The 24,146-nt window shown below is 45.8% G+C and overlaps 2 protein-coding genes across 3 annotated transcripts in view; one reads left to right on the forward strand and one right to left on the reverse strand.

Moving 5' to 3' along the window:
• Positions 1 to 1,818: 1,818 nt before the first annotated feature.
• On the reverse strand, positions 1,819 to 24,007 carry LOC145545648 (uncharacterized). Its single transcript, XM_081590490.1, has 5 exons — positions 24,004 to 24,007; positions 19,043 to 19,050; positions 16,180 to 16,667; positions 10,051 to 10,155; positions 1,819 to 1,927 (listed from the first exon to the last, which is right to left on the reverse strand). The coding sequence occupies exons 1-5, from the start codon at positions 24,005 to 24,007 to the stop codon at positions 1,819 to 1,821; spliced, it is 714 nt and encodes a 237-aa protein (XP_081446616.1).
• GALNT6 (polypeptide N-acetylgalactosaminyltransferase 6) overlaps positions 16,614 to 24,146 on the forward strand; it is a 39,421-nt gene continuing 31,888 nt past the window's right edge. Inside the window, exons 1-2 of one of the 2 annotated variants that reach the window (XM_081592353.1) lie at positions 16,614 to 16,681; positions 17,713 to 17,767. The gene's annotated coding sequence lies outside the window, so the exon portion shown is untranslated. The remainder of the gene's footprint in view (positions 16,682 to 17,712; positions 17,768 to 24,146) is intronic. The other variant, XM_081592352.1, reaches the window with a different exon arrangement.

Consider the following 24,146-nt stretch of genomic DNA (forward strand, 5'->3'; position numbering starts at 1 on the left):
GGACTTTTACATCTCTTTTTCTAGTAATGGATAATAGTGCCTCCCGGAATAAGAATCAAAAACCTTAATAATATTCATAGCCTTTGACTCAGCAATTCCACTTCCAGTAGGTAACCCTAGGAAAATGGCCTAAGATTTGCACAAAGGAAGGTTACAGGGGCACTCTTTATATTCAGAAGGGAACACCTCACTAGGGAATTTGGTATAATTTCTCCAAAGCAAACATGGGGGACACAGTTGGCCACAGGGCATCAACAGGCCTGGACCTAAGTTTGTAATGACGTGGAGAAACGGCGACCTCTCCAACTCACTAAGCTCTAACAGGTCCTGAGGCATGCCATGCCCCGAGGGCCTGGGAGATAAGCCAGACTGCAACAGCCCCTTGTCTCTCCAGTCTCGGGGAGGTCTCCCAAGGAGAAGTCCTCCAGTTCCCTGGTCTTCCAGCTATCTCCATGTCCTATCTGGGAAATTGTCCGGTTCAAAGGGTAGCTCACGGGATAAAACCTAGAGGGTGGTCCATCCCTCACAATCCAATAAATGCCCGCTCACCCTAACCCCATCACCCTATGAGTTACCACTCAGCTTTGTTCCTCTGCTCTTTGGAGAATCAAAAGTGTCATCTCCTAAGTTGTTCTTAGAAGTTCTCTCTGCCAGGCCTGCATTTAAACAAACACAGACAGCCCTTTTACTGCTCCCCTATAGCAGTAAGTTAATTTAGTATGTCATATGGCTTATTGGTCAGATTCTTTGGGTTGCAAGTAACAAAAACATACTCAAAGAATTTTCAACCAGGGCTTCCCTGGGGCTCAGCAGTAAAGAATCCACCTGCCAATGCAGGAGACATGGTGTCAGTCCCTGATTCGGGAGGATCCCACATCCAGCAGAGCAACTATGCCCGTGCACCGCAACTTTTGAGCCTGTGCTCTAGAGCCCGGGAGCCGCAAATACTGAGCCCACAAGCTGCAACTACTGAAGCCCAAGCACCCTAGAGCCTGAGCTCCACAACAAGAGAAGCCACTGCAATGAGAAGCCCACGCACTGCAACTAGGGAGTAGCCTCAGCTCTCTACAACTAGAGACAAGCCTGTGCAGCAACGAAGACTTAGCACAGCCAAAAATAAATAAATAACATTGTTTTTTTAAAATACATTTTTCAACCAAAATAAGAAAGAAGGAAGAAAAGTAGGAAGGAAGGAAGAGAGGGATGGAGGGAAAGAAAGCAAAGGAAAAACAGAGAAGAAAAGGGGGAAAAACGTGGAAGTAGGAAGAAATCTAGGAATAAACTGTTTCCTCCGTGCTTTACTTTCACTGCCTGCTTTCTGAGTGTTGGCTTCATGTTCATTTCGCCTGTCCATCCTCGTGTAACAGCAAAAATGGCCACTAGCTGCTCTGAACTTACATCAACTTCCCAACTAATGATTCCATCAGTGATCATGTGGGGTGGGGGATCAGAAGTGTGGAGCTGGGGCAGCCCATCTCTGCCCTATCTTTTTTGCTGGTTCCAGGAAATATATCAGGGAAGGATCTGGGTAGCCTGGCTTGGGTAATGTGCTGAACCCTAAACCAATCACAGTGGCCAGAGGATCTTTGCACATGGGTATGACATACATATACATAAATATGCACATCATAGGTCCACCTTTGATGCTGGGGAGTGAGGTGGGCCTCATCTGAACTCCATGGGACTAAGAACCAAAGGTGGTCCCCTGAAGACATGCTAGACAAAGAAGAAAGCCAGTCCTTTCCGCTTGACCGGCCCTGTCCCAATCACCATCTGTCCCCGTCCATAGTCAGGCTCCCCAGCCTCCCCTGCATTTGGTCAGGAGTCAGCCTCACAGACTGACAAGTGCATGTTCAGCAGGTAGCCCCAGTCCGAGGTGGTCGTCAGGTTCCTCCATGCTGCTCCCGATGTCAGAGCTGGGTCTACTCTTGGACCCAGCAACGGCTGCTACGGGGGAGATTTAGAGTTTGCCTGAGTCTGGCTTCATCCACAGTGAAGTCCCTCCACCTGCCTCTAGGAGCGATCACTGAGGCAGGCTCTGGACAGAGGCAGGAGCCCCATGGCTGCCCGGCTGGCTGTGCAGCTTGTGCCCTGCTCAACCTTAGCTGGCCAAGTCGGGCCCTGACACAGGTCTGCATCTACCCCGAGCCAAGGGGGACCTGCTCACAACTCATCAGGCTCTTATAGGCTAACAACCACTTGCTCAGACAGTAAAGAATCTGCCTGCAATACAGGAGACCCAGGTTCGATCCCTGGTTTGGGAAGATCCCTTGGAGAAGGAAATAACAACCCACTCCAGTATCCTTGCCTGGAGAATCCCATGAACAGAGGAGCCTGGCAGACTACAGTCCATGGGGTCACAAAGAGTCGGACACGACTGAAACGACTAACACACACAATCGCCTGCCTGCAGCTCGTGGACAGATAAGGGGAGACAGACTTTCCCAAGCCTGATCCAGGGAGAATTTCAAGGCGTGGACTTTAGATCCGGACACCTGGCTTGAGTAACAGAATGAGTGTCTCATGCAGTATTTTTATTGTTTCTGGGTGTGACACAGCTGGAGTTAGAGGCAGCCAACCTGCAATTCCGCAGTCCTCCTTGCCAGCACACTTCCTTCTCCCCAAAGCTGCCAACATCACCAAACGCTGGGAACTAACACAGGAAGACACGTGAGCAGCAACCAGCCACCTGAATGTGTCCTTTTCTCATTTCTATCCCTTGCACTGCTTGCAGCTGCTCGAGGACCAAACCAAAATGAAAGAACTTTGAGCAGGAGCCAAGGAGTCATTCTTGCCCAGCCTTGAAACCCAGACCAAACATCAGTCACCCAAGCCCACCAACCAGCAGTGAGGCCCCTGACCAAAGGCTGAAAACGACTAAGCAAAGCTTCCAGAGGAGTTAAAGCCATTTGTACGTGTGTGTGAAGTCGCTTCAGTCGTGTCTGACTCTTTGCGACCCCATGGACTGTAGCCCACCAGGTTCCTCTGTCCATGGGATTCTCCAGGCAAGAATACTGGAACGGGTTGCCATGCTCTCCTCCATGGGAGCTTCCCAACCCAGGGATGGAACCTGCATTTCTTATGTCTCCTGTATTGGCAGGCGGGTTCTTTACCTATAGCGCCATCCAAGAAGCCCATCAGGAAAGTCATTTATTAATATTATATTCTGAGTGTGAATGATTTACATACTTTATCTCATCAAACTCCACAACAGACTCACTCCAATATCTTCTTTTTAAAATGAGAAAACTGAGGGACTTCCCTGGCAGTCCAGTGTTTAGGACTCTGTGCTTCCACTGCAGGGGGCACAGGTTCGATCCCTGGTTGGGGAACTAAGATCCCACAAGCAGTAAGTCATGGCCAGAAAAAACAGAGAAAGAAAACCGAGGTTGAACAATTTGCCTATGATTACAGACCAGCAGCCAACTGAGGGACCCTCTGCCGTTACTCTCCAAGCCTCTCCTTTGATTATGGGGCGTTCTATCAGGGCCTCCCAGGCCATAGGCTGAAATGTGCCATCCTCATAGCGTCTGGTTGTGGGGTAACCATGTGAAGAACGGGTGAGGTGACCCGGCACCTCCAGAACATTCCCTGGACTCCTACTCTCCGGTCCCAAAGGCAAGAAGTGCATGAGCCCCAGATCCAGGGTTTTCCTCTGTGAGGTCTCAGAGGAGCTGCTCATGGGGCAGCAGGCTAAGGCTCCCATTCAGACATAAATTTCTCAACCATGGGAGTTAAAAGATGAGGATCAGATTGGCTCTTGACGTTCTCTGACTCCCCAGGTAGGATTGTTTTCACTGTTGCTTTCCAGGTTCTGCAGAAAATTCTACTTTTTCTACACTCAAAGCAAAATCTGAATGCCCTTAAGAGGAGGTCTGGATCCCTTTGGACTGGTTCCCCACACTTTCCCCTTGGCTCCAGAACAGTCCACTGAGCTATCTCACATAACAGATGCCAGGGTGGGAAGGACCCCATGAGCAATATAAGCTCTAGCTCAACAGTGTCGGTGGTGGCCCAGGTTCTGTTGTCCAAATTCTGCTCCACCCTGTCACTGTGTGCTTTGTTCTCAGATAGGCTTTCGAGGGGGTGTCTTATTCTTTCAAAGGAATGAAAGCTCTCTTGGAGGCCCCCAGCAAACACCTTTATTTGCCCATCACTGGCAAGGAAATCACCATATTGAACTTAACTAATGGCCAAGAGATGGAAAATGCCAGGAGGTCAAATACCCTGACTACTATAGCCTTCAAATTTAGTACCTGTGGGCTCCTCAAGGTACTAAAGCCAGGGCAGGATAACACTTTACAGAGCCCATCAGGGTCCTAAAAGTGTGTCTAGAGTGCTCCGGTGGGGCTTCTCCTCTTTCTATTCTTGAGGCATCCTTGTTTTGTACCTGCTAAGTCACTCGGTAGTTCGGCAAGCCTGGAACGATTTTCCATAAACCTCCTGTAACAGCTGAACCCCAGGAGATTGTAAGTCTTGATAATGAATGTGTGCATGTATATGCTCATCTGCTCAGTCATGTCCATGCATGGAGCCTACCAGGCCCTTCAGTCCATGGGACTTCCCGGGCAAGAATACTGGAGTGAGTTGCCATTTTCTCCTCGAGGGCATCTTCCCAACCCAGAGTCTACTACATCTCCAGGGTCTCCTACATTGGCAGGCAGAGTCTTTACCACCGAGTCACCTGGAAAGCTGATAAAAAGCAGAGCCAATATCCTTTCAAAGTTTGAGCTCACCCCTTGTTAGGACAATAGAATGCTGCCCCATCTTACTGCAGTCTGGAGGACTGCACTTCAATCAAGGCACGCACTCAGGTCTGTCTTTTCCTAGTTGTGTAAGATATAAAGGAGCACATTCAGGCTCCTCGAAGGTCCTGCTGAAAAAATTATGTGATGTAAATAAACTAGATAATCCACCTCCCCATTCATCTTTTCCATGGAATACAAAAAGGGATCAGAGATGTTCTGGGGCATCCCTTCAAATTGATAAAATTCTATGAGTAAGTAAGAATGTGGGTTTTTTCCTCACCAACTATAGGTGTTTCTTAGTATTACTCCTTACCAAATACCACCCTCTTCCTGTCTGGCAGTAGGTCCCATGTGTGAGAAAACATTTACACATTCCCACTGCACTGGACTGTTTTTTCCCACTGGTACATTGCAGGTGGGGTGGGGTTGTAGACTTTGCTGATAATCAGCAGCTCTTTAAAAACTACAAATCCATGATTTCAAACAGTAAAATCTATTTTAATCTGCTCTCAGCAAAGTAGGGAGAAAGAAAAGATGATTCCTCTTTAGTCTCTTCTGATGGCTGAGTGTTTAGAAATCCCTGAGACCAAAGCCCTCCAGATGTATCTGCAGATTCAGGTAAAACAAACCCAGGAGAGGGCAGAGGAGCAGTACTTGGCAGGGTGTGGCCTCTGCCCACTCTACTCACCGCACCTGGAGGGAAGGCCCACTCTGTACTTAGGAGCTGCCTCTGCAGAGTGCCAACATTTTTTAAAGGCTGGATTTAAATCAAACAGAGCCAAGATTCAATCCAAGGTCTCACTCCAAAACTGTTTTCACTTTGCAAAAATCCTATGCTGTTGATATTCTATCTACCTAGAAAACCCAAGAGAGTCCACTGGAAATCTATCAGAACCACAGAGAAAGCTCAACAAGTTGATTGCTCTTAAAATAACTTTAACCTCTTCAGATAATAGAATGAAAAAGTTACTATTTATGGTACTTGCTAAAATCAGGATGACTCCTTCTCTGTGCCAGGTTTCTAGAAAGAAATCAAAAGAAGCTAGTAACAGTGGCTGCTCCTGGGAGGAAAACTAGGTGACCAGGAATAGGAGTAGTTCACTATATTTGTGAACTTTTGATCGTTGTGCCAATAGGTAACATGCATGTTAGCTACAGAAAATAAATAAGTTTCCATGTGAATTAATAAGCAGAGGGGCAAAAACTTCAGGACACTAAGACGACATTAAAAAAATCTGAACATTAAGAAATACCATTGAGTTATTCTATCACTTCTCCCTTACTTTCTACATGAAACAATATTAAACAATATTCCAGTGCTATCTGATAGATTTCAACCCTTTCTAACGAAATCTACTGTTTCCTCAAATGTCTTAGAAGATAGGAACCTCCTCTATTTTTTAGGGATAAATAACAGGTGGAGAAACAATGGAAACAGTGAGAGACTTGATTTTCTTGGACTCCAAAATCACTGCAGATGATGACTGCAGCCATGAAAGTAAAAGAGACTTGCTCCTTGGAAGAAAAGCTATGACCTGTCATAGCTTTAATATGTTCTGACAGCATATTAAAAAGCAGAGACATTACTATGTCAACAAAGGTCCATCTAGTCAAAGCTATGTTTTTTCCAGTAGTCATGTATGGATGTGAGAGTTGGACTATAAAGAAAGTTGAGCGCCAAAGAATTGATGCTTTTGAACTGTGGTGTTGGAGAAGACTCCTGAGAGTCCCTTGGACTGCAAGAAGATCCAACCAGTCAGTCCTAAAGGAAATCAGTCCTGAATATTCATTGGAAGGACTGAAGCTGAAACTCCAATACTTGAGCCACCTAATGCAAAGAACTGACTCATTGGAGAAGACCCTGATGCTGGGAAAGACTGAAGCTGGGAGGAGAAGGGGACGACAGAGGATAAGATGGTTGGATGGCATCACTGACTCGATGGATATGAGTTTGAGCAAGCTCTGAGAGTTGGTGATGGACAGGGAAGTCTGGTGTGCTGCAGTCCATGGGGTCGCAAAGAGTCAGACACATCTGAGCGACTGAACTGAACTGGGGGAGAATTTGCTCTGGTGGAGAGTTTATTGCTATATTTTTTCAGGTTGAGATCTAATTACTTCAGTTTCAGAAGGTTCGATGTACATATCTCTTTCTATTTGTTTATATGTTATTTTATTTTTGGCTGTGCTTGGTCTTCGTTCTGCACGCAGCCTTTTCTCTAGCTGTGGCGAGCGGGGGCTCCTCTCTAGTTGCAGTGTGCAGGCTTCCTGTTGTAGCAGTTTCTCATTTTGGAGCACAGGCTCTAGATGTGTAGGCTTCAGTAGTTGTGGTGCATGGGTTTAGTCTGCCACATGTGGGATCTTCCCTGGACTAGGTATTGAATTCATGTCACCTGCATTGCAAGGCAGATTCTTAGTCACTGGACCACCAGGGAAGCCCCTCTTTCTATTTTAAGAAAAAGAACTATTAAATAATAAGATATAATGTGTGGCAGAAAGAGTTCTCATAGCAAAATCTTGCAAGCATTTAGATGTTCAATTCTCCACAATTACTAAATTTCTCTTTTGCAAAAGGTACACACAGATTTTGGGCATCTCCAGTGCTTTTGAGAAGAAAATCATGTGTGATTTAAGTAGAAGTGTCCTTAGTCATAGTGTGCCAACCCTTTGTGTTTCCCAGGGGAAGAAACTTTATTCACTGTATGACATAATGAGGCTTCAGTTATAGAAAAATGGGGGAGTTCCCTGTGGTCCAATGGTTAGGACCCAACAATTTCACTGCTGAGGGCCTGGGTTCAATCCCTGGTCAGGGAACTAAGATCCCAAAAGCCATGCAGCATGGCCAAAAAGAAAAGGAAAAAGAAAAGATGGACCAAGAGTCACTTAGTGTAGATAATATTTACAACAGCAACCAAAAAAAAAAAAAAAAAACCACCAAGGAATAGTTTTAACAAGAACTGTGCAGGTTGGAGGGAAGGGGAGGGAGAAAATCAGAAAACTTTTCTGAGGACTATAAAACAAGGACCTGAATAAATGGAGAGAATCGCAGAAAGCCATGGCAAAGTGCTCAGACCCAGGGGTCACTGTGATCTAGGGATCTGCTGTGTTTATAAACTGCTCACGTGAAAATGGGGATAGCACTGACAGCACCCACTCCAGAAGACACCAATAAGGAGATTCCTACTCCTTCCTGGAGAAGGGAGGCTGCTTCCTGTGATACATTATACCTGTCTTCACGAAGGATAAAGATGCCAGCATTTTCTGCAGCAAATGGGGCTGGACAAGCTGGGCCTAAACTTGTGATGAACTGTATTTTCTTATCAAGTCTCCACCATGAGTACTCATCCCATGTCCACAGTCTTATCTCATACTTGGCTGCTGGACTAGGTCAGGGTTTTCTAGAGAAACAGAACCAGACATGCACAGAGAGAGATTCATTTTAAAGAACTGGGTCACATGACTCTGAAGGCCGGCATGTCTGAAATCTGTAGGGCAGGCCAGCAGGCTGCAAACTCAGGTGGAACTTCGATGCTGAAGTTTTGAGGCAGAACTGATTCTTCCAGGGAAACCTCGGGCTGTGCTCTTAAGGCCTGCGAGTGACTGGATGCAGCCCACTCACATCGTGGAGGGTCATCTGCTTTCATTAAAGTCATTTAACTGAACATCACTAGAGATGTTTTTCCCAGTGGTGGCTCAGTGGTAAAGAATCCATCTGCCAATGCAGGAGACTTCAGTTTGATCCCTGGGTCAAGAAGATCCCCTGGAGAAGGAAACGGCAACTCATTCCAGTATTGTTGCCTGGGAAATCCCACAGACAAAGAAGCCTGGTGGGCTACAGTTGCACAGAATTGGACATGACTTAGAGATTAAACAACAAGAGAAGATGTTAGTGACACCTGAAATGCAGACATGAAATTAAAAGATGCTTGCTCCTTAGAAGAAAAGCTATGACAAAACTAGACAGTGTACTAAAGAGCAGAGACATTATTTGCCAACAAAGGTCCATATAGTCAAAGCTATGGTTTTTCCAGTAGCCATTTATGGATTTGAGAGTTGGACCGTAAAGAAAGCTGAGTGTCAAAGAATTGATGCTTTTGAACTGTGGTGTTGGAGAAGATTCTTGAGAGTCCTTTAGACTACAAGGAGATGAAACCAGTCAATTCTAAAGGAAATCAGTCCTAAATATTCATTGGAGACACTGAAGCTGAAGCTGAAACTCCAATAATTTGGCCACCTGATGCGAAGAACTGACTCACTGGAAAAGACCCTGATGCTTGAAAAGATTGAAGGTGGAAGGAGAAGGGGACAACAGAGGATTAGATGGTTGGATGGCATCACCGACTTGATGGACATGAGTTTGAGCAGGCTCCGGGAGCTGGTGATGGACAGGGAAGCCTGGTGTGCTGCAGTCTATGGGGCTGCAAAGAGTCAGACAGGACCAAGTGATTGAACTGACTGACTGATGTAAGAGAGCACTATACAGTAATTAATGATCTTGTGTGAGATTATTTCTTCACCTAGATTCATAATATAGTAAATGAAAAAATTAGGTTACAAAGTAGTATATTCAATATGATCCCAGTTTTGTAATATACATATAACATATAATATAATATACAAACACATATCGGAGAAGGCAATGGCACGCCACTCCAGTACTCTTGCCTGGACAATCCCATGGACGGAGGAGCCTGGTAGGCTACAGTCCATGGGGTCGCGAAGAGTTGGACATGACTGAGCGACTTCACTTTCACTTTTCCCTTTCATGCATTGGAGAAGGAAACGGCAACCCACTCCAGTGTTCTTGCCTGGAGAATCCCAGGGACAGGGGAGCCTGGTGGGCTGCCGTCTATGGGGTCGCACAGAGTCGGGCACAACTGAAGCGACTTAGCAGCAGCAGCAGCAACAAACATATATATGTAATTACATACATAAATAATTTCACCTGTATGTATATATAATTTCATGACTATGTATATAGTCATCTACACAAAGTGTAAGACAAATCATTATTTTATAGACCAGTAACTGGAATAACACTGCTAATTAAATTATGACACCATGAAGATACATCTTGATCTCAAAAATGCCAAAGGGTGAAAAAAATGCTTCTTAGAGTTGATAAAATACATATATGTGTATGATTATATTTGCATAGAGAAAAATAGAACATATTATACCAAGTTAATAACAGTGGTTATCTCTAGGTGTCAAATAATGGGCAGTTTATTTTCTTGTGATTTTCTGTGCTTTTTATAAATAGGATATTTGGCAATTAGAAAAACAATAAATAAATGTTACTCACCCTCTCACTCTTCTAACCCTCCTCCTTTTTCTTGTTCCCTCTTCTATTCTCTTCAGGTTCTTCATCCAGACCCTGGAGCAGTGCCATGCTGAGCCATACTGGAGCCTGAGGAGAAAGGAAATTGGCTTTAATGCAAGCAGACTCATCAATGATACTTTCCAAATTTAATTCTTCACTTACTTGCTTCATTTTCAGTTGAGACTGCCATGTTTAACAATTTCTCTTGGTCAAGTGATGATCTTAAATACATTTTAATTAACTTAAGCTGAAGTAAAATCAGCATCACCAACTCAATGGACAGGAGTTTGAGCAAGCTCCGGGAGTTGGCGATGGACCAGGAAACCTGGCGTGCTGCAGTCCATGGGGTCGCAAAGAGTGGGACACGCCTGAGCGACTGAACTGAACTGAAGTAAAATCATAGCAAATTCTGTGTTGGTATAAAGAAAATATTTAATACTAAAATAATATTGTGAATTTTAATATACCTTTCATTCTTTTCAATATTTTTTCAGTTAATTTAACATGCTATAAAAAATAACCATTTTTAAAATACAGACAAGCATGGATAGGGAATTACGTAGCAGCCCAGTGGTTAGGACTCGGCACTCTCACTGCTAAGGACCCAGGTTTGATCCCTGGTCAGGGAACTAAGATCTCACAAGCCTAATGGTGCAACCAAAAAAAATTAATAGGAAAAAAAGCCCATGGATATAGAATGTGCGCATTTTCTTCTTTTACCTCAGGCTCCAACGTGGCTCAGCAGAGCACTACTCTTTATTTTAAATTGTTCGTATTTTGTTCATCATAGATATTTTTTGATTAATTTTGATTCTTTTTTTACTTAAAAAAATTTATTTATTTATTTATTTCAACTGCACTGGGTCTCAGTTGCAGCACGTGGGATCTTCCATCTTTGTTGAGGCATGAGAAGTCTTTAGTTGCAGAATGTGGGATCTAGTTCCCTGACCTGGGTTTGAACCCAGGCACCCTGCATTGGGAGGACTGAGTCTTAGCCACTTCATCACCATGTAAGTGCCTTGATGTTTTAAATAATACATTGTATATACCAAGAGAACGCACTGGTCATAGCAAAACCCTCTTCCAACAACACAAGAGATGACTCTACACATGCACATCACCTGATGGTCAATACCAAAATCAGACTGATGATATTCTTTGCAGCCAAAAATGGAGAAGCTCTATACAGTCAGCAAAAACAAGTCTGGGACCTGACTGTGGTTCAGATCATGAGCTCCTTATTGCAAAATTCAGACTGAAATTGAAGAAAGTAGGGGAAACCACTAAACCATTCAGGTATGACCTAAATCAAATCCCTTATGATTATATAGTGGAAGTGAGAAATAGATTCAAGGGATTAGATCTGATAGACAGAGTGCCTGAAGAACTACGGATGGAGGTTCATAACATTGTACAGGAGGCAGAGGCAGTGACCAAAACCATGCCAAAGAAAAAGAAATGCAAGAAGGCAAAATGGTTGTCTGAAGCAGCCTTACAAATAGCTAAGAAAAGAAGAGAAGCAAAAGGTAAAGAAGAAAGGAAAAGATATACCTATTTGAACGCAGAGTTCCAAAGAACAGCAAGGAGAGATAAGAAAGCCTTCTTAAGTGAACAATGCAAAGAAATAGAGGAAAACAATGGAATGGGAAAGACTAGAGATGTCTTCAAGAAAATTAGAGACACCAAGGGAACCTTTCATACAAAGATGGGCACAATAAAGGACAGAAACGATAAGGATCTAACAGAAGCAGAAGAGATTAAGAAGAGGTGGCAAGAATACACAGAACTGTACAAAAAAGATCTTAATGACCCAGATAACCACAATGGTGTAGTCACTTACTTAGAGCCAGACATCCTAGAGTGTGAAGTCAAGTGGGCCTTACGAAGCATCACTATGAATAAATCTAGTGGAAGTGATGGAAGTGACTAGAAAAGGTCAGTTTTCATTACAATCCCAAAGAATGTTCAAAATACCATACAATTGCACTCACTTCACATGCTAGCAAGGTAATGCTCAAAATCCCTTAAGCTAGACTTCAACAGTAAGTGAACCAAGAACTTTCAGATGTACAAGCTGGATTTAGAAAAGGCAGAGGAACCAGAAATCAAACTGCCAACATCCACTGGATCGTCGAAAAAGCAAGAGAATTTCAGAAAAACATCCACCTTGCTTCATTTACTACATGAAAGCCTTTGACTGTGTGGATCACAACAAACTTGGAAAATTTTTAAAGATATGGGAATACCAGATCACCTTACCTGTCTCCTGAGAAATCTGTATGCAGGTCAAGAAGCAACAGTTAGAACAAAACATGGAACAATGGACTGGTTCAAAATTGGGAAAGAGTACGTCAAGGCTGTATATTGCCACCCTGCTTATTTAACTTATATGTAGAGTACAACATGTGAAATCCTGGGCTGGATGACTCACCAGCTGGAATTAAAATTGCCAGGGGAAATATCAATAACCTCCTATATTCAGATGATACCACTTTAATGGCAGAAAATAAAGAGGAACTAAAGAGCCTCTTGATGAGGGTAAAAGAGGAGAGTGATGGGACCAGATGCCATGATCTTAGTTTTTTGAGTGTTGAGTTTTAAGCAAGCTTTTTCACGCTCCTCTTTCACCTTCATCAAGAGGCTCTTTAGATCCTCTTTGCTTTCTAACGTTTATTGAGTGCTTACTGTATACTGGGCACTGGGTTAAACATTTTACTTATTTAATCTAACAATGCAACCATAATTAATATTGTACCTTTTTAGAGATGAGGAAGTTGAAGCCCACAGAGGAGTGAACTGTCATGCATGAGTGATTATGGCAGAACTTGGAACAGCTCTGTTTGGGTTCCTAAAACATTTCTTGCTTTTAAGTATTTATTTATTGGCTGTGTCAGGTCTTAGTTGTGACAATTGGGATCTTTCCTTGCAGCTCATGGTCTTGGTCTGCCACAGATGGCATCTTAGTTCTCCAGCCAGGGACGGAACCCAGGTCTCCTGCATTGGAAGGGGGATTCTTTTTTTATATATATAATTTTTTTAATTGAAAGATAATTGCTTTACAGAATTTTGTGGGTTTCTGTCATACATCAATAAGAATCAGCCATAGTACACCCACGTCCCCTCCCTCCCGGACCTTTCTCCCATCTCCCTCCCCATCTGACCCTTCAGTCTGTCACAGAGCCCCTGTTTGAGTTCCCTGAGTCATACAGCAAATTCCCATTGGCTACCTATTTTACACACGGTATTGTAAAGTTCTGTTACTCTCTCCATACATCTCCCCTTCTCCCTCCTCTCCTCCTTCCATGTCCATAGGTCTGTTCTCTATGTCTGTTTCTCCATTGCTGATGGTTTCTCTTCATATCCAGGGGAATGAGATGAAAAAGAGGAAGTGGAAACAGGAAGAGACAAGAGATAAATGGATGTAAACAGAAGAATCAAACTATCTCATTTTCACGTCAGTTATCTACTCCACCTGCACAACCACCTCCAAGGCATCATTAGTCCTTACAGATAAGAAACTGAGACAGAAGAAGCTCAAGGGACTGTTAGGTTCCTTCCACTGCGGTACCTGCAGAGGGTGGGGGAGGGGTGGTCTGCCCTCCCTCCTGGCCTCCCTGGCAGTTTCCTGACAGCTTCTCCACAATCTTTCCCTCCCAGGTGGCCCGGCACCACATCCTCCTTGTGGGCAAGTCTCCCTCATTCTGCCCCACCCAGAAGTGGGCATCCCCTCGCTAGGGACCACGTGTGCAAGAGACTAGCTAGGGGCCAAGGCTGAAGTCAATAGCCTCCCAGAGCTGTTCTTGTCTGCCGGCTTCCTGTCACTGTGCACCACACCACGCTTCCTGCCCTGCTGGGGGGAACCCCCTGAAGCACACTGCTGTGAAAAGCAAAACTCCAGAATACCCCAAAACAGAATCTAAATTGGCCAAAGAATAAGAATCTGAGAGAGAAAAAAAAAGAGAAGATATTCACAAGGCTTCCTGAGGCGTGGGAAATCCAGGCCTGTTCTGCAGAAGAGCTCAATGATGGGACGTTTTCGTCATGAGCAGGCAGAGATGATTTCTGGAGAGGAGTGAAGGAAACGAATCTTTCACTGTCTATTTTTCTCTAGTGCTTGAATTTTTTTTAACCAGGTGGCTTTATAACATCTTCAATTACAGAAAACTATTTTAAAGTGGCCTGCCAGGCAGTCACTACTATTCTGTGTGGCTCACCTTCCTGTGAGAAGAGAACAGCTCAGTCAGGGCATGACACATTAGGGGTGGGGTCACACATCCGGTGTACTACATATGCCTCCAAATCATGCAACTCATTGTTCTGAGGACTCAAAGTCACGTTTAAAATCAGAGTCAGCTAAAGTAAAACTGGAAGAGAAATTTGCTTCCGGAATGTGGAGCATACAGCACAGACCGATGCTTCTTCCTTGGGCAGCACCCTCTCAGGGACTCTGGGATGGGGTTAGTGGTCATGACTCTGTCCTGGGGGAGAACTGAGGCGGTAAGTCCAGTCTAGCCCATCACCCTCAGGTCAGGTTGGGTCCTGAATAAGACTCAACCCCCGAGGGTTACAGAGCAGAGTCAGAGGAAGAGCAGAGCAAAGACCACAGGATCAGACCTGCACAGGAGTGTCGAGCATCCAGAAAGAGAAATGAGAGGCAGCATCCCACAGTCTTCAACAAGAAATGTCCTTATTCTGAGAAAGGTAGCTGTGGAATCAGGCAAGTGACAGTGGTGGCAGCTGGAGCAGTGAGGTTAGAATGAACCCAGGGGGTCTGTAAAGCAAACAAAACAGATGATCAACGCAAACACTGTATAAAGTCTCTCTTTAGAAATTTAAACCCCAGCGTGTGTGCATACTCAGTCATGTCCGACTCTTTGTGACCACATGAAGAATAGTCCACCAGGCTCCTCTGTCCATGGGGTTATTATCCCAGCAAGAATACTGGACTGGGTTGTCATTTCCTCCTCCAGGGGATCTTCCCGACCCAGGGATCGAACCCATGTCTCCTGCATTGAGATGATGGATTCTTCACCATTGAGCCACCTGGGAAGTCCCTTTAAACCCCAGAGTCTCTAATTCTCTTCTAAAAAGAAGGGAATTGAGGGCAGGGGTTACTCAGCCACTTGGTTGGTATTAGGGGAGGAGACAGGTGAGCAGGCCAAGACTGAGTGTATACCTCCCTTTTCTACTCCTTTAGTAACATCCATCCTTCACCTACTTCCTGATCTAGTGTAGGGGGGCAAGGTCTTCTCCCTGCTCCACTGGCCTCCACTCTCTAGAATCCATCACTAGAGAAGCTCTAACCTCCTTCTGAATAGCTCAGTTCTACTGTGGGGTTCCAGATTAGAAAACAAGGTTACTTCTCTCATCCAACTGTTAATCCTCAGTGGCTTCCCCTGCTCTTCCAGTTCATGTCACAACTGCTTTCTTGCTCAGATCTACCCACCCACACCCCTGCCCCCAGGGTCTTATGAACTTAGAAATACAAACTCATTTAAACATCAAGACAAAAGAAAAACAGAATTGGTGGTTGAATTTTCTGCCATAGATCATTTCCAAATTATCAGCTATTTGGAGTGGTCCTTCTCTATTACTGAGACAAGGACCCAAAAGATTACATCACAGAACCCCAGTGAGCAGCCTGAGGGTGGGGGTGGTAATGAGTCAGAGCGTGGGTTTAGGAACTGAACTTACTTATTTGGATTTTAATTCCAGCCCTGACACTACTCGCTCAGTGATTCTCAAAGTTGAGAATGCACCAGAATTACCTGGAGGGCTTATAAAGATACAAATTACTGGGCCCCATCCCCCAAGTTTCATATTATTTAGGTCTGAGGTGGGACCCGAGAATCTACATTTCTAACAGTTTATCAGATGATGCTGAAGCCGCTGGTCTACTTTGAGCCGCACTCTCCAGCAGTGTGGTCAGCCGCCTTCCGTGTATATTCCGGACAATAATCGTAGTTATTTGCTGGGGCTAGTGTTTACCTGAGACCTGGCACATGAAGACCTTAGCATTGTTCGTGGCACACAGCAAATTCCCTGCTCTTATTGTTGGATGAAGGGGAGGAATCATTTGGTCAAGACCACTTCTCCCGATGAGAAGCAAACCTGGGACGGAGCCCCGGGGCGCCTCTCTGTCCGGCGGCGTTTCTCTGTTCCCGAGCCTCTTTCTCCAGGCTCTGAGCGCTGCGGCCACACGGCCACTGAGCCCGCGCGCCGCACGCTGCGGTTCCAAGCACACGCCGGCGGCTCACGCCTGTCGTCGTTGTGGTGGCCAGCACCCTCCAATCTTTATCGACGCCGACAGCCTGGCCGCGGAGACTGGCCCCCGGAACTTGCTGAGATCTGGAGAAGCCGCAGCAGCTGGGCTCCCAGCTGCGGCGGCGAGGGCGGGGTGCATGCGTCCGGGGCGGCCCCGCAGCAAACCGGCGTTCCGCGGCGCCGAGCAACGCTGGGGAGCTCTGCCCCCGGCACCTGACCCGGGAGGGGCGGGGAGGACGCGCCCCAGCGGCCGTGCAGGGCCCGCCCCGGCCCCGCCCTCCAGGACGTCCCGTCTGGAAACCGGTGAGCTGCACGGCCGCGCGGCTGCGGCTCCGCTCGGGCACCACAGGTAAGCGGCAGAAGCAGCCCGCCACCCTTCTCTGGACTTAGAACCCAGAGCCCCCCTGCTTCTTGGGACTTCCTGCCGGTCGAGCTCGCTTCTCCCAAGTCCTTGTCCCCTATCCAACTCCCCCATCCGCCGATCTTGTACTCCTCCTCTTCTTCCTCGCCACCCCGGACAGTGACACGAAGGGTCAGGGCCGGGCTGGGCCATCAGTCGTGGTGGCCTCTAGCTCCTCCCTCAGTAGGATTCCCTACCCTTCACGCCTTCCTTAAAGGTTGAAAGAAAATCTGGGGTCTCTGGGTCCTGGAGGGGTGGGGTGGGAGAGGTGCGAGCAGCACTGCCTCCGGGACTCTGCAACCTCTGCCTTTCACCCATGCCCTGGCATCCCTTCTGTGCCCCCATGCTGGGCTACCCCCTGTGCTCAGCTGCAGAAAACCTTTCAGAGAGGTTCCCTCCTGCCCCGGCGGCGCGGCTCCTGAGCAGAAGGGGTGAGCGGGCCAGAGGAACCTCCCTGGTGAGGGCAGGGTCTCAGACATCCTCCCTGTGGAGACTTGGGCCTTTAAGGGGCAGGGACTGTGCTCAGTTTCGTTGCCAGGGAGTCTGATGGGTGTTCATGACTGTGACTGTCACTGACTTCCTGATTTCCTGTCACTTGTTCCAAACCCCAGGCCAACCAAAAGGAGAAATAGTTTGTTACTTGCCCCCAGAGGCTGTCATTCCAGACACTGACCTCTGCAGAGGTTAGGACAGGGCTCATCTATGTGTATGGGGATGGTGAGGTGTCAATTTGCCAGCACAGCATAAAACAGACCCCTCTATTAGCCAACCACCCCATTGCAACATTCACAAGGAGGGTTCTAACACTGCACTCTCAGTGTACTGCCAGACCTGCAAATGCAGTTTGCAGACACTGCAGGAGGTTAACAACTCTGGACACACCAAAGAACCTGGGGCTTGTGCTCATTTTGCCAGAGATATGTGTACACTGCCCACGCCCCTTTCTCTCCGTGAATGAACTGTCTCTCTGCCCATTACAGGAAGAGCGAAAAGGATGAGACAGGCAAATGCATGTGATCAACAGTGCAATCTAAGGTGAGGGGTTTGAAATTTACTTTAGTTCAAGTTATCCAGCAGAAGCCAGTATCCTTGCAGGTACTTCCTGACCCTGTTCCTTAATAATGCCATTCACTTTAGGCACCCAGAGGTAACAAAACAACTTTCAGGGGCACCAGAGCAGTTAGCAGAGCAGGCCTGTCAATGGGAAGGTAGTCTAGAGCTGGTGGAACCACGAAGAATACTGGGCTGCCTGGAAAGCCTTCATCCTTGGTAATGACTGCCCATAGTTAGCAGAACAGCTGACTCCTAACCACATGGATGAACTCAGGCCTGAAAAGGGAAGCCCTGAGGCATGTCAAAAACTGTCTGAGATCAGAAACATCTCAGCCCCAAATTCAGTTGGGAGAAACCTGAACAGGAGATACGACCTTGGGCTTAGCCCATATAGCCATTAGCTAGAACAGAAATCAGAAATCAAAGGGACAACTAACCCTAGGGCCAAGGCAGTGGGTATAATGGAGACAGAGAACTGGCTCAGCTCTGTCACTAAATTAGCTGTCTAACCTTGGCCAAATCACATAAACACTCCCTGGGTGGGGAACAAATGAGAAGGTGTATATGCAAATACTTTGTCAAAGCTCCAAGCACCAGCCAAGTGCAAGGCAATATAGTGCTATGGTTAAGATAGTGGGCTTGGGAGCAAATTCTGCTTCTGCCATTTCATAGCTGTGTGTCCTTGGTCAGGTTACTAGACTTACGTGGGCTTCAGTTTCCTTATTTGTAAAATGGAAAAAGACAAGTATGTCTTGCTTTGGTATGGTAAGCAGTGATATTTTAAAAGGCTCTGATATTGTCCTGAACCTCCTCTGGCTTCATGGACATGTTCTGACATCTCCAGCCCTAGAAGTGAAGCTGAGGTCCAAAGTGGGTTTCTCTGTCCTGGAGGGACCCAGTGGCTGTGCCAAAGATTTGGGTGAACTTGGCTCATCATACAGCCCTCTGTCTCTCTCTGGGAAAGCCCAACATACCCTTTCTCATTTGATGGGAATGAGAGTGAGGGTTTGAATGAATGAGAGGTCAAGTGCAGGGCAGTGCCTGTCTCTGTGTCGAGCTCAAAGCTGTAATTGTGCTGTGTACAAGGCTTGCCCAGCGAACAAGGATGGCCTCAGTCTGGGGAGAAGAAGGACTGTTACAAGACTCTTTTATGGCACCTGAAAGCCCTTGGAGGTCAGGTTATTCTCCGGTCTCCTGTACCGCCTAGTCCTCAGCCCTGGGTAGAGATTTGAAGAAAGAAAGAAACTCAATCCTCACCCTCAGCTCTGCGGATAGCAGAAAACAAGGAACAGACAGATCAGGGCGTGGAATTAACAACCAGATACCTCAGGATGGAGGGATGCTGCAGGAATAGGAAGGTTAGGTGAACTAGTTGGGAAAAGCATACTAGAGGCAGAAGATTGGGGACCAGGATTTAAAGATTTGAGAAGATGAAAGAAAAGGGAACCTAGGCAGCCCAATGTCTAGACCTGTTGGTTCTCCCTCACCCATAAAATCTAGTGGGGAAGTCCTACATGAAGAAAGATGGGCCATGAAACTTGGAAACAAATATGCCCGATACTAATGGCATTAAGATGCACTTCAGTCTGAGAAGGCTTCTTGGAAGAGGGGAGTTTCAGGTAAGAATTAGAGAAAAGAAACATAATTTGCTTTCAGTTCAGTTCAGTTCAGTCACTCAGTCATGTCTGACTCTTTGAGACCCCATGGATCAGACTTCCCTGTCCGTCACCAACTCCCTGAGCTTACTCAAACTCAACTCATGAGTTGAGCTTACTCAACTCATGTTGGTGATGCCATCCAACTTTCTCATTCTCTGTTGTTCCCTTCTCCTCCCGCCTTCAATCTTTCCCAGCATCAGGGTCTTTTCCAGTGAGTCAGTTCTTCGCATCAAGTAGCCAAAGTATTGGAGTTTCAGCTTTAGCATCAGGCCTTCCAATGAATATTCAGGACTGATTTCCTTTAGGATGGACTGGTTGGATCTCCTTGCAGTCCAAGAGACTCTCAAAAGTCATCTCCAACACCACAGTTCAAAAGCATCAATTCTTCAGCACTCAGCTTTCTTTATAGTCCAACTCTCACATCCACACATGACTACTGGAAAAAAACATAGCTTTGAATGGATGGACCTTTGTTGGCAAAGTAATGTCTCTGCTTTTTAATATGTGGTCTAGGTTGGCCATAGCTTTTCTTCCAAGGAGCAAGCGTCTTTTAATTTCATGGCTGCAGTCACCATCTGCAGTGATTTTGGAGCCCAAGAAAATAAAGTTTCTCACTGTTTCCATTGTTTACCCATCTATTTGCCATGAAGTGATGAGACTGGGTCCCATGATCTTAGTTTTCTGAATGTTGAGCTTTAAGCCAAAATTTTCAGTCTCATTTTTCACTTTCATCAAGAGGCTCTTTAGTTCTTCGATTTCTGCCATAAGGGTGGTGTCATCTGCATATCAAGGTTATTGATATTTCTCCCAGCAATCTTGATTCCAGCTTGTGCTTCATCCAGCCTGACATTTTGGATGATGTATTCTGCATATAAGTTAAATAAACAGGGTGACAATATACAACCTTGATGTACCCCTTTCCCAATTTGGAACCAGTCTGTTGTTCCATGTCCAGTTCTAACTGTTTCTTCTTGACCTGCATACAGATTTCTCAGGAGGCAGGTCAGGTGGTCTGGTATTCCCATCTCTTTAAGAATTTTCCACAGTTTGCTGTGATCCACACAGTCAAAGGCTTAGGCATAGTCAATAAAGCAGAAGTAGATGTTTTTCTGGAACTCTCTTGCTTTTTCGATGATCCAGTGGATGTTGGCTATTTGATCTGCTTAGCAAGAACACAAGCAAATGCTTTGTAGAGGAAAAGGCAGCCAATGAGGGTGAGGAGCAAACAGGAAGCAGACTGCCAAGGCCATGTTTCTGCTACAGTCAAATGGCGCAAAAGGAATATGAATATGGCCCTTCTAGACTGTGAAAAGGAGAGAGAGGCCTGAGGCAGAAGAAGCTGTCAGGCAGCTTCTGCTGATCCTCCAGATATTGGGTCATAAGAGCACAGTCTCAGAGAATGGTTTTGAAAAGGCAGAAGAAGAGGAGGATCCAAGAGGCAGAGAATGAATCAGCAGTACTCAGGAGCATGCATGGAGTGAACCTGACGTTGAAACCCATTTAGAAACTCCATGCCTGGGAATAGAGTAGGGGCAAGAGTAGTTGCCAGGGTTTTGACGCTACTGGCCACAATGGGGAAATTGGGAAGGCTGGCTAGCTTAGGGGGCAGGCCACAGACCCTGAGTTCAGGGTGTGGCACGTCGAGTATCCTGTGGCCCTGGGTAGAAGTCCTACAGCCAGGAGCGCACCATACACTGAAGAGAGAAGGGAAAGCTTCAGTTCTGTCCTCTCGCATCACCTGCCCCCCAATCTGAAGATGAGTGCAAGCCTTCAGGAATACTCCTTCTGTTAAACACCCCCATCCATCTCTCTCCCCCTGCCAGTTGATAGATGATAAGAATCAGTTCACATTTTTTTTCTCCCCCGCCCCCCACCCTGGCTTTCTCTCAAACCCAACCTAATTGTCACCAGGGTTCCTAAGTGATTAGGGAATCCCAGCCCATGCCCACCTAGAGTTCTTCTTCATCCCTAGGTTCTGAGGACTCTCAAGGCTCACTTTGAAACGGTTACATATCCCTGCCCAACCTGGCAGGACCTGGAGATCCTCTAGTAACAAAAACCTGTGAGCTGGTGAACTTCCTGCTTGGTCACGTATTATTTTGATTTTTCAATAACTTTACAAACTTGGACTAAATCAAGAAGCATTTGCTGAGCACCTGCTATGTGCCAAGCCTATTCTAGGTACACAGTGTGAGTCAAGTTCAATTGGGTTTTTTTCAACAGAAAAATCTGTGTTTGGGCAACTAAAGCTTAAAATTTTATGCAAATAAAAGATGAACCTACATCAGCCCAGGAGAAAACTTGATAAGACTTGCTACTGAAATAACTTTCAGTGGGTCTTTCTGGGAAAATAAAGCCACATACTGCAGCTCTAGTGTTGAGGGGGAAAGCTGAAGTGTTTTGAAGATGTAATTATGGGGAAAAGTGAAAACCTACCAGCATTCTGTAATCAAAAAGGTCAGAGGTGGGAGGAGGGGTTTGGAGGAGATAATTTGCTACTTTGTTCACAGCATGAGAGCAGAGGAAGTGAAATGCAGGTTGGGTTGGTTTTGATAACTGAGAAAGTGCTGCCCGGGAGAAAAAAGGGAGAATCATTTGTCCAAAACAGCCTCTTGGCCCCCTCCCCACAACCAGTAGCTTGAAATGGACCTGTCCCCTCCCCACCGTGGTGTTAGCTCCTAGTGAGAGTGGTGACAGTCATCACTTTTCAAGAAACCTGTAATTGAGCGATAGCCTGACTAACTTGAGCAAACATCCCTGTTGGTGGTGTTGCCACTGCTAACTTCCTGGCTGCCACGTCTCTAGGAGGTGAGCAGCTCCCTAGATAAACAGGAAGAAACTTTGTTATAAATAGACCACCTGGCCAGGAAGGGCGTGTTCGAGTAGCTGACCCTGGTTCTCACTAAAGCCAAAACTTTACCTGGGAACTAATTTTGTGGCATCTTTAAAGCATTTGTGGTCCTAGGTGAGAATTGGAGGAGGGCAAGCCTGGGGAAGGTGGTGGGAGGGGAGGGGAGGGGATGCGGGGGATGGGTAGAGGTTGGAAGCGGGGCGCCTATGAGTGAAATAGGGAGTTTCTGGAAAATAGCCCTGCTCCAGGCTCAGGAGACCCATACCTAGTCCCCAAACTCCCCAGGTGACCTCCAAGGGGAAGGTAAAACGGTGGGAACAGAACAGTGCCTGGGAGTTGAGAGATGGGCATCTGCTCCCAGGAGCCATGAGCTGTGCGACACGAGAGAAGTCACCTAGACAAACTGGCCTTGCTGTCAAATAAGAGTACTGGACTCAGATGGATCTAGTCTAAGTGGCTCATTGGTGTGTAGCAACAGACTATCGTGTAACTCACATGCACAAACGCATTCAAAACATCATTTAGTGAAGCCAGTGCTCACCTTTGTGGCTTTAAATGGGTCATGTTAACCCCATTGGCCTCATCTCATCTAACGAGTTTTTGGAGTACCTGCTACATGTAAACTTTGTGCTAGAACTTTGCAAGCGACAAAAAGCTGAAAACAACGTGCCCTCTCTGGTCTAATTCACAAAGGTGTGAGAGAGGAGAGACTGTGAAAAGATCAGAGTAGAAGTATAAACAGTTTGCTAAGGGGATGAGGGGCTTCCCAGATGGCACTAGTGGTAAAGAACCCACCTGCCAATGCAGGAGACCTGAGAAACGTGGGTTCATAAGATGTGAAACATAAGAGAATCGGGTTCAATCCCTGGGTCGGGAAGATCCCCTGGAGGAGGACACAGCAACTCACTACAGTATTCTTGCCTGGAGAATTCCATGGGCAGAGGAGCCTGGCGGGCTACAGTCCATGGGGTCGCACAGAGTCAGACAGGACTGGAGCGACTTAGCACACACGCAAGGGGGGTAAGACTAGAGATATAAATTCTGCAGGAGACCTAGGAAGGTTTCTTGGAGGAAACTAGGATGTAAAATGGAGGAATTAGACTGTATCACTGGTTTTTGACTGGACCTAGGGAAGGTGGTGGGAAGAGAGGGGAGGGGATGGGAGGATGGGTAGAGGTTGGAAGGGGGGCATTTTATCCTCGTATATGTGACAGGGTATCTCAGAAGTCTCAGGAAAGCTTTGTTGTGTGGAATCTTAGTTCTCCGACCAGGGATTGAACCCTGGCCACAGCAGTGAAAACGCTGAGTCCTAACCACTGGACCACCAAGGAATTCCCTTAAGGAAAATTTTACACTTTAATCGCCTAAGAGGTATGAATTCTACAAACTAACAAAAAACATCATTTGAGAATGTGATTCCTTTCACCTATGTGAATTTTGAATAACAACTTTTCCTTGTAATTTTGTATCAGGAAATGTTTATCATCTTCAATGGACGGAGACAGGCATTAAAATAATAATTTATTATTCAAAATTCATGGAAACGAGGTGAAAGAAGTTTAAACTTTTAAATGATGTTCTTCGTAAGTCTGTGGCATTTATACTTCCAAAGTTATTAAAGCATAAGACTGTACTAGGACTTTTGGTACACTTACTCTATATATGTATGTGTAATAACCAAAATGAAATTGTAACAAAACAATACTTACCCATATTACCTGTGATGTAGCTCTTTTTTTTTTTTGCTCTAATCTAGTCTGATCTTTTAAATAATTTTTTTCCATGCTGATTTGCAACACTTTAAATGTATTTCACAATCCTGTAATGAGTTGCAATCAACGGTTTGATAGAC

The sequence above is a fragment of the Giraffa tippelskirchi genome, chromosome 4 (assembly GCF_054371585.1).
Source record: "Giraffa tippelskirchi isolate mGirTip1 chromosome 4, T2T-mGirTip1v1.2.pri, whole genome shotgun sequence".
NCBI lineage: Eukaryota > Metazoa > Chordata > Mammalia > Artiodactyla > Giraffidae > Giraffa > Giraffa tippelskirchi.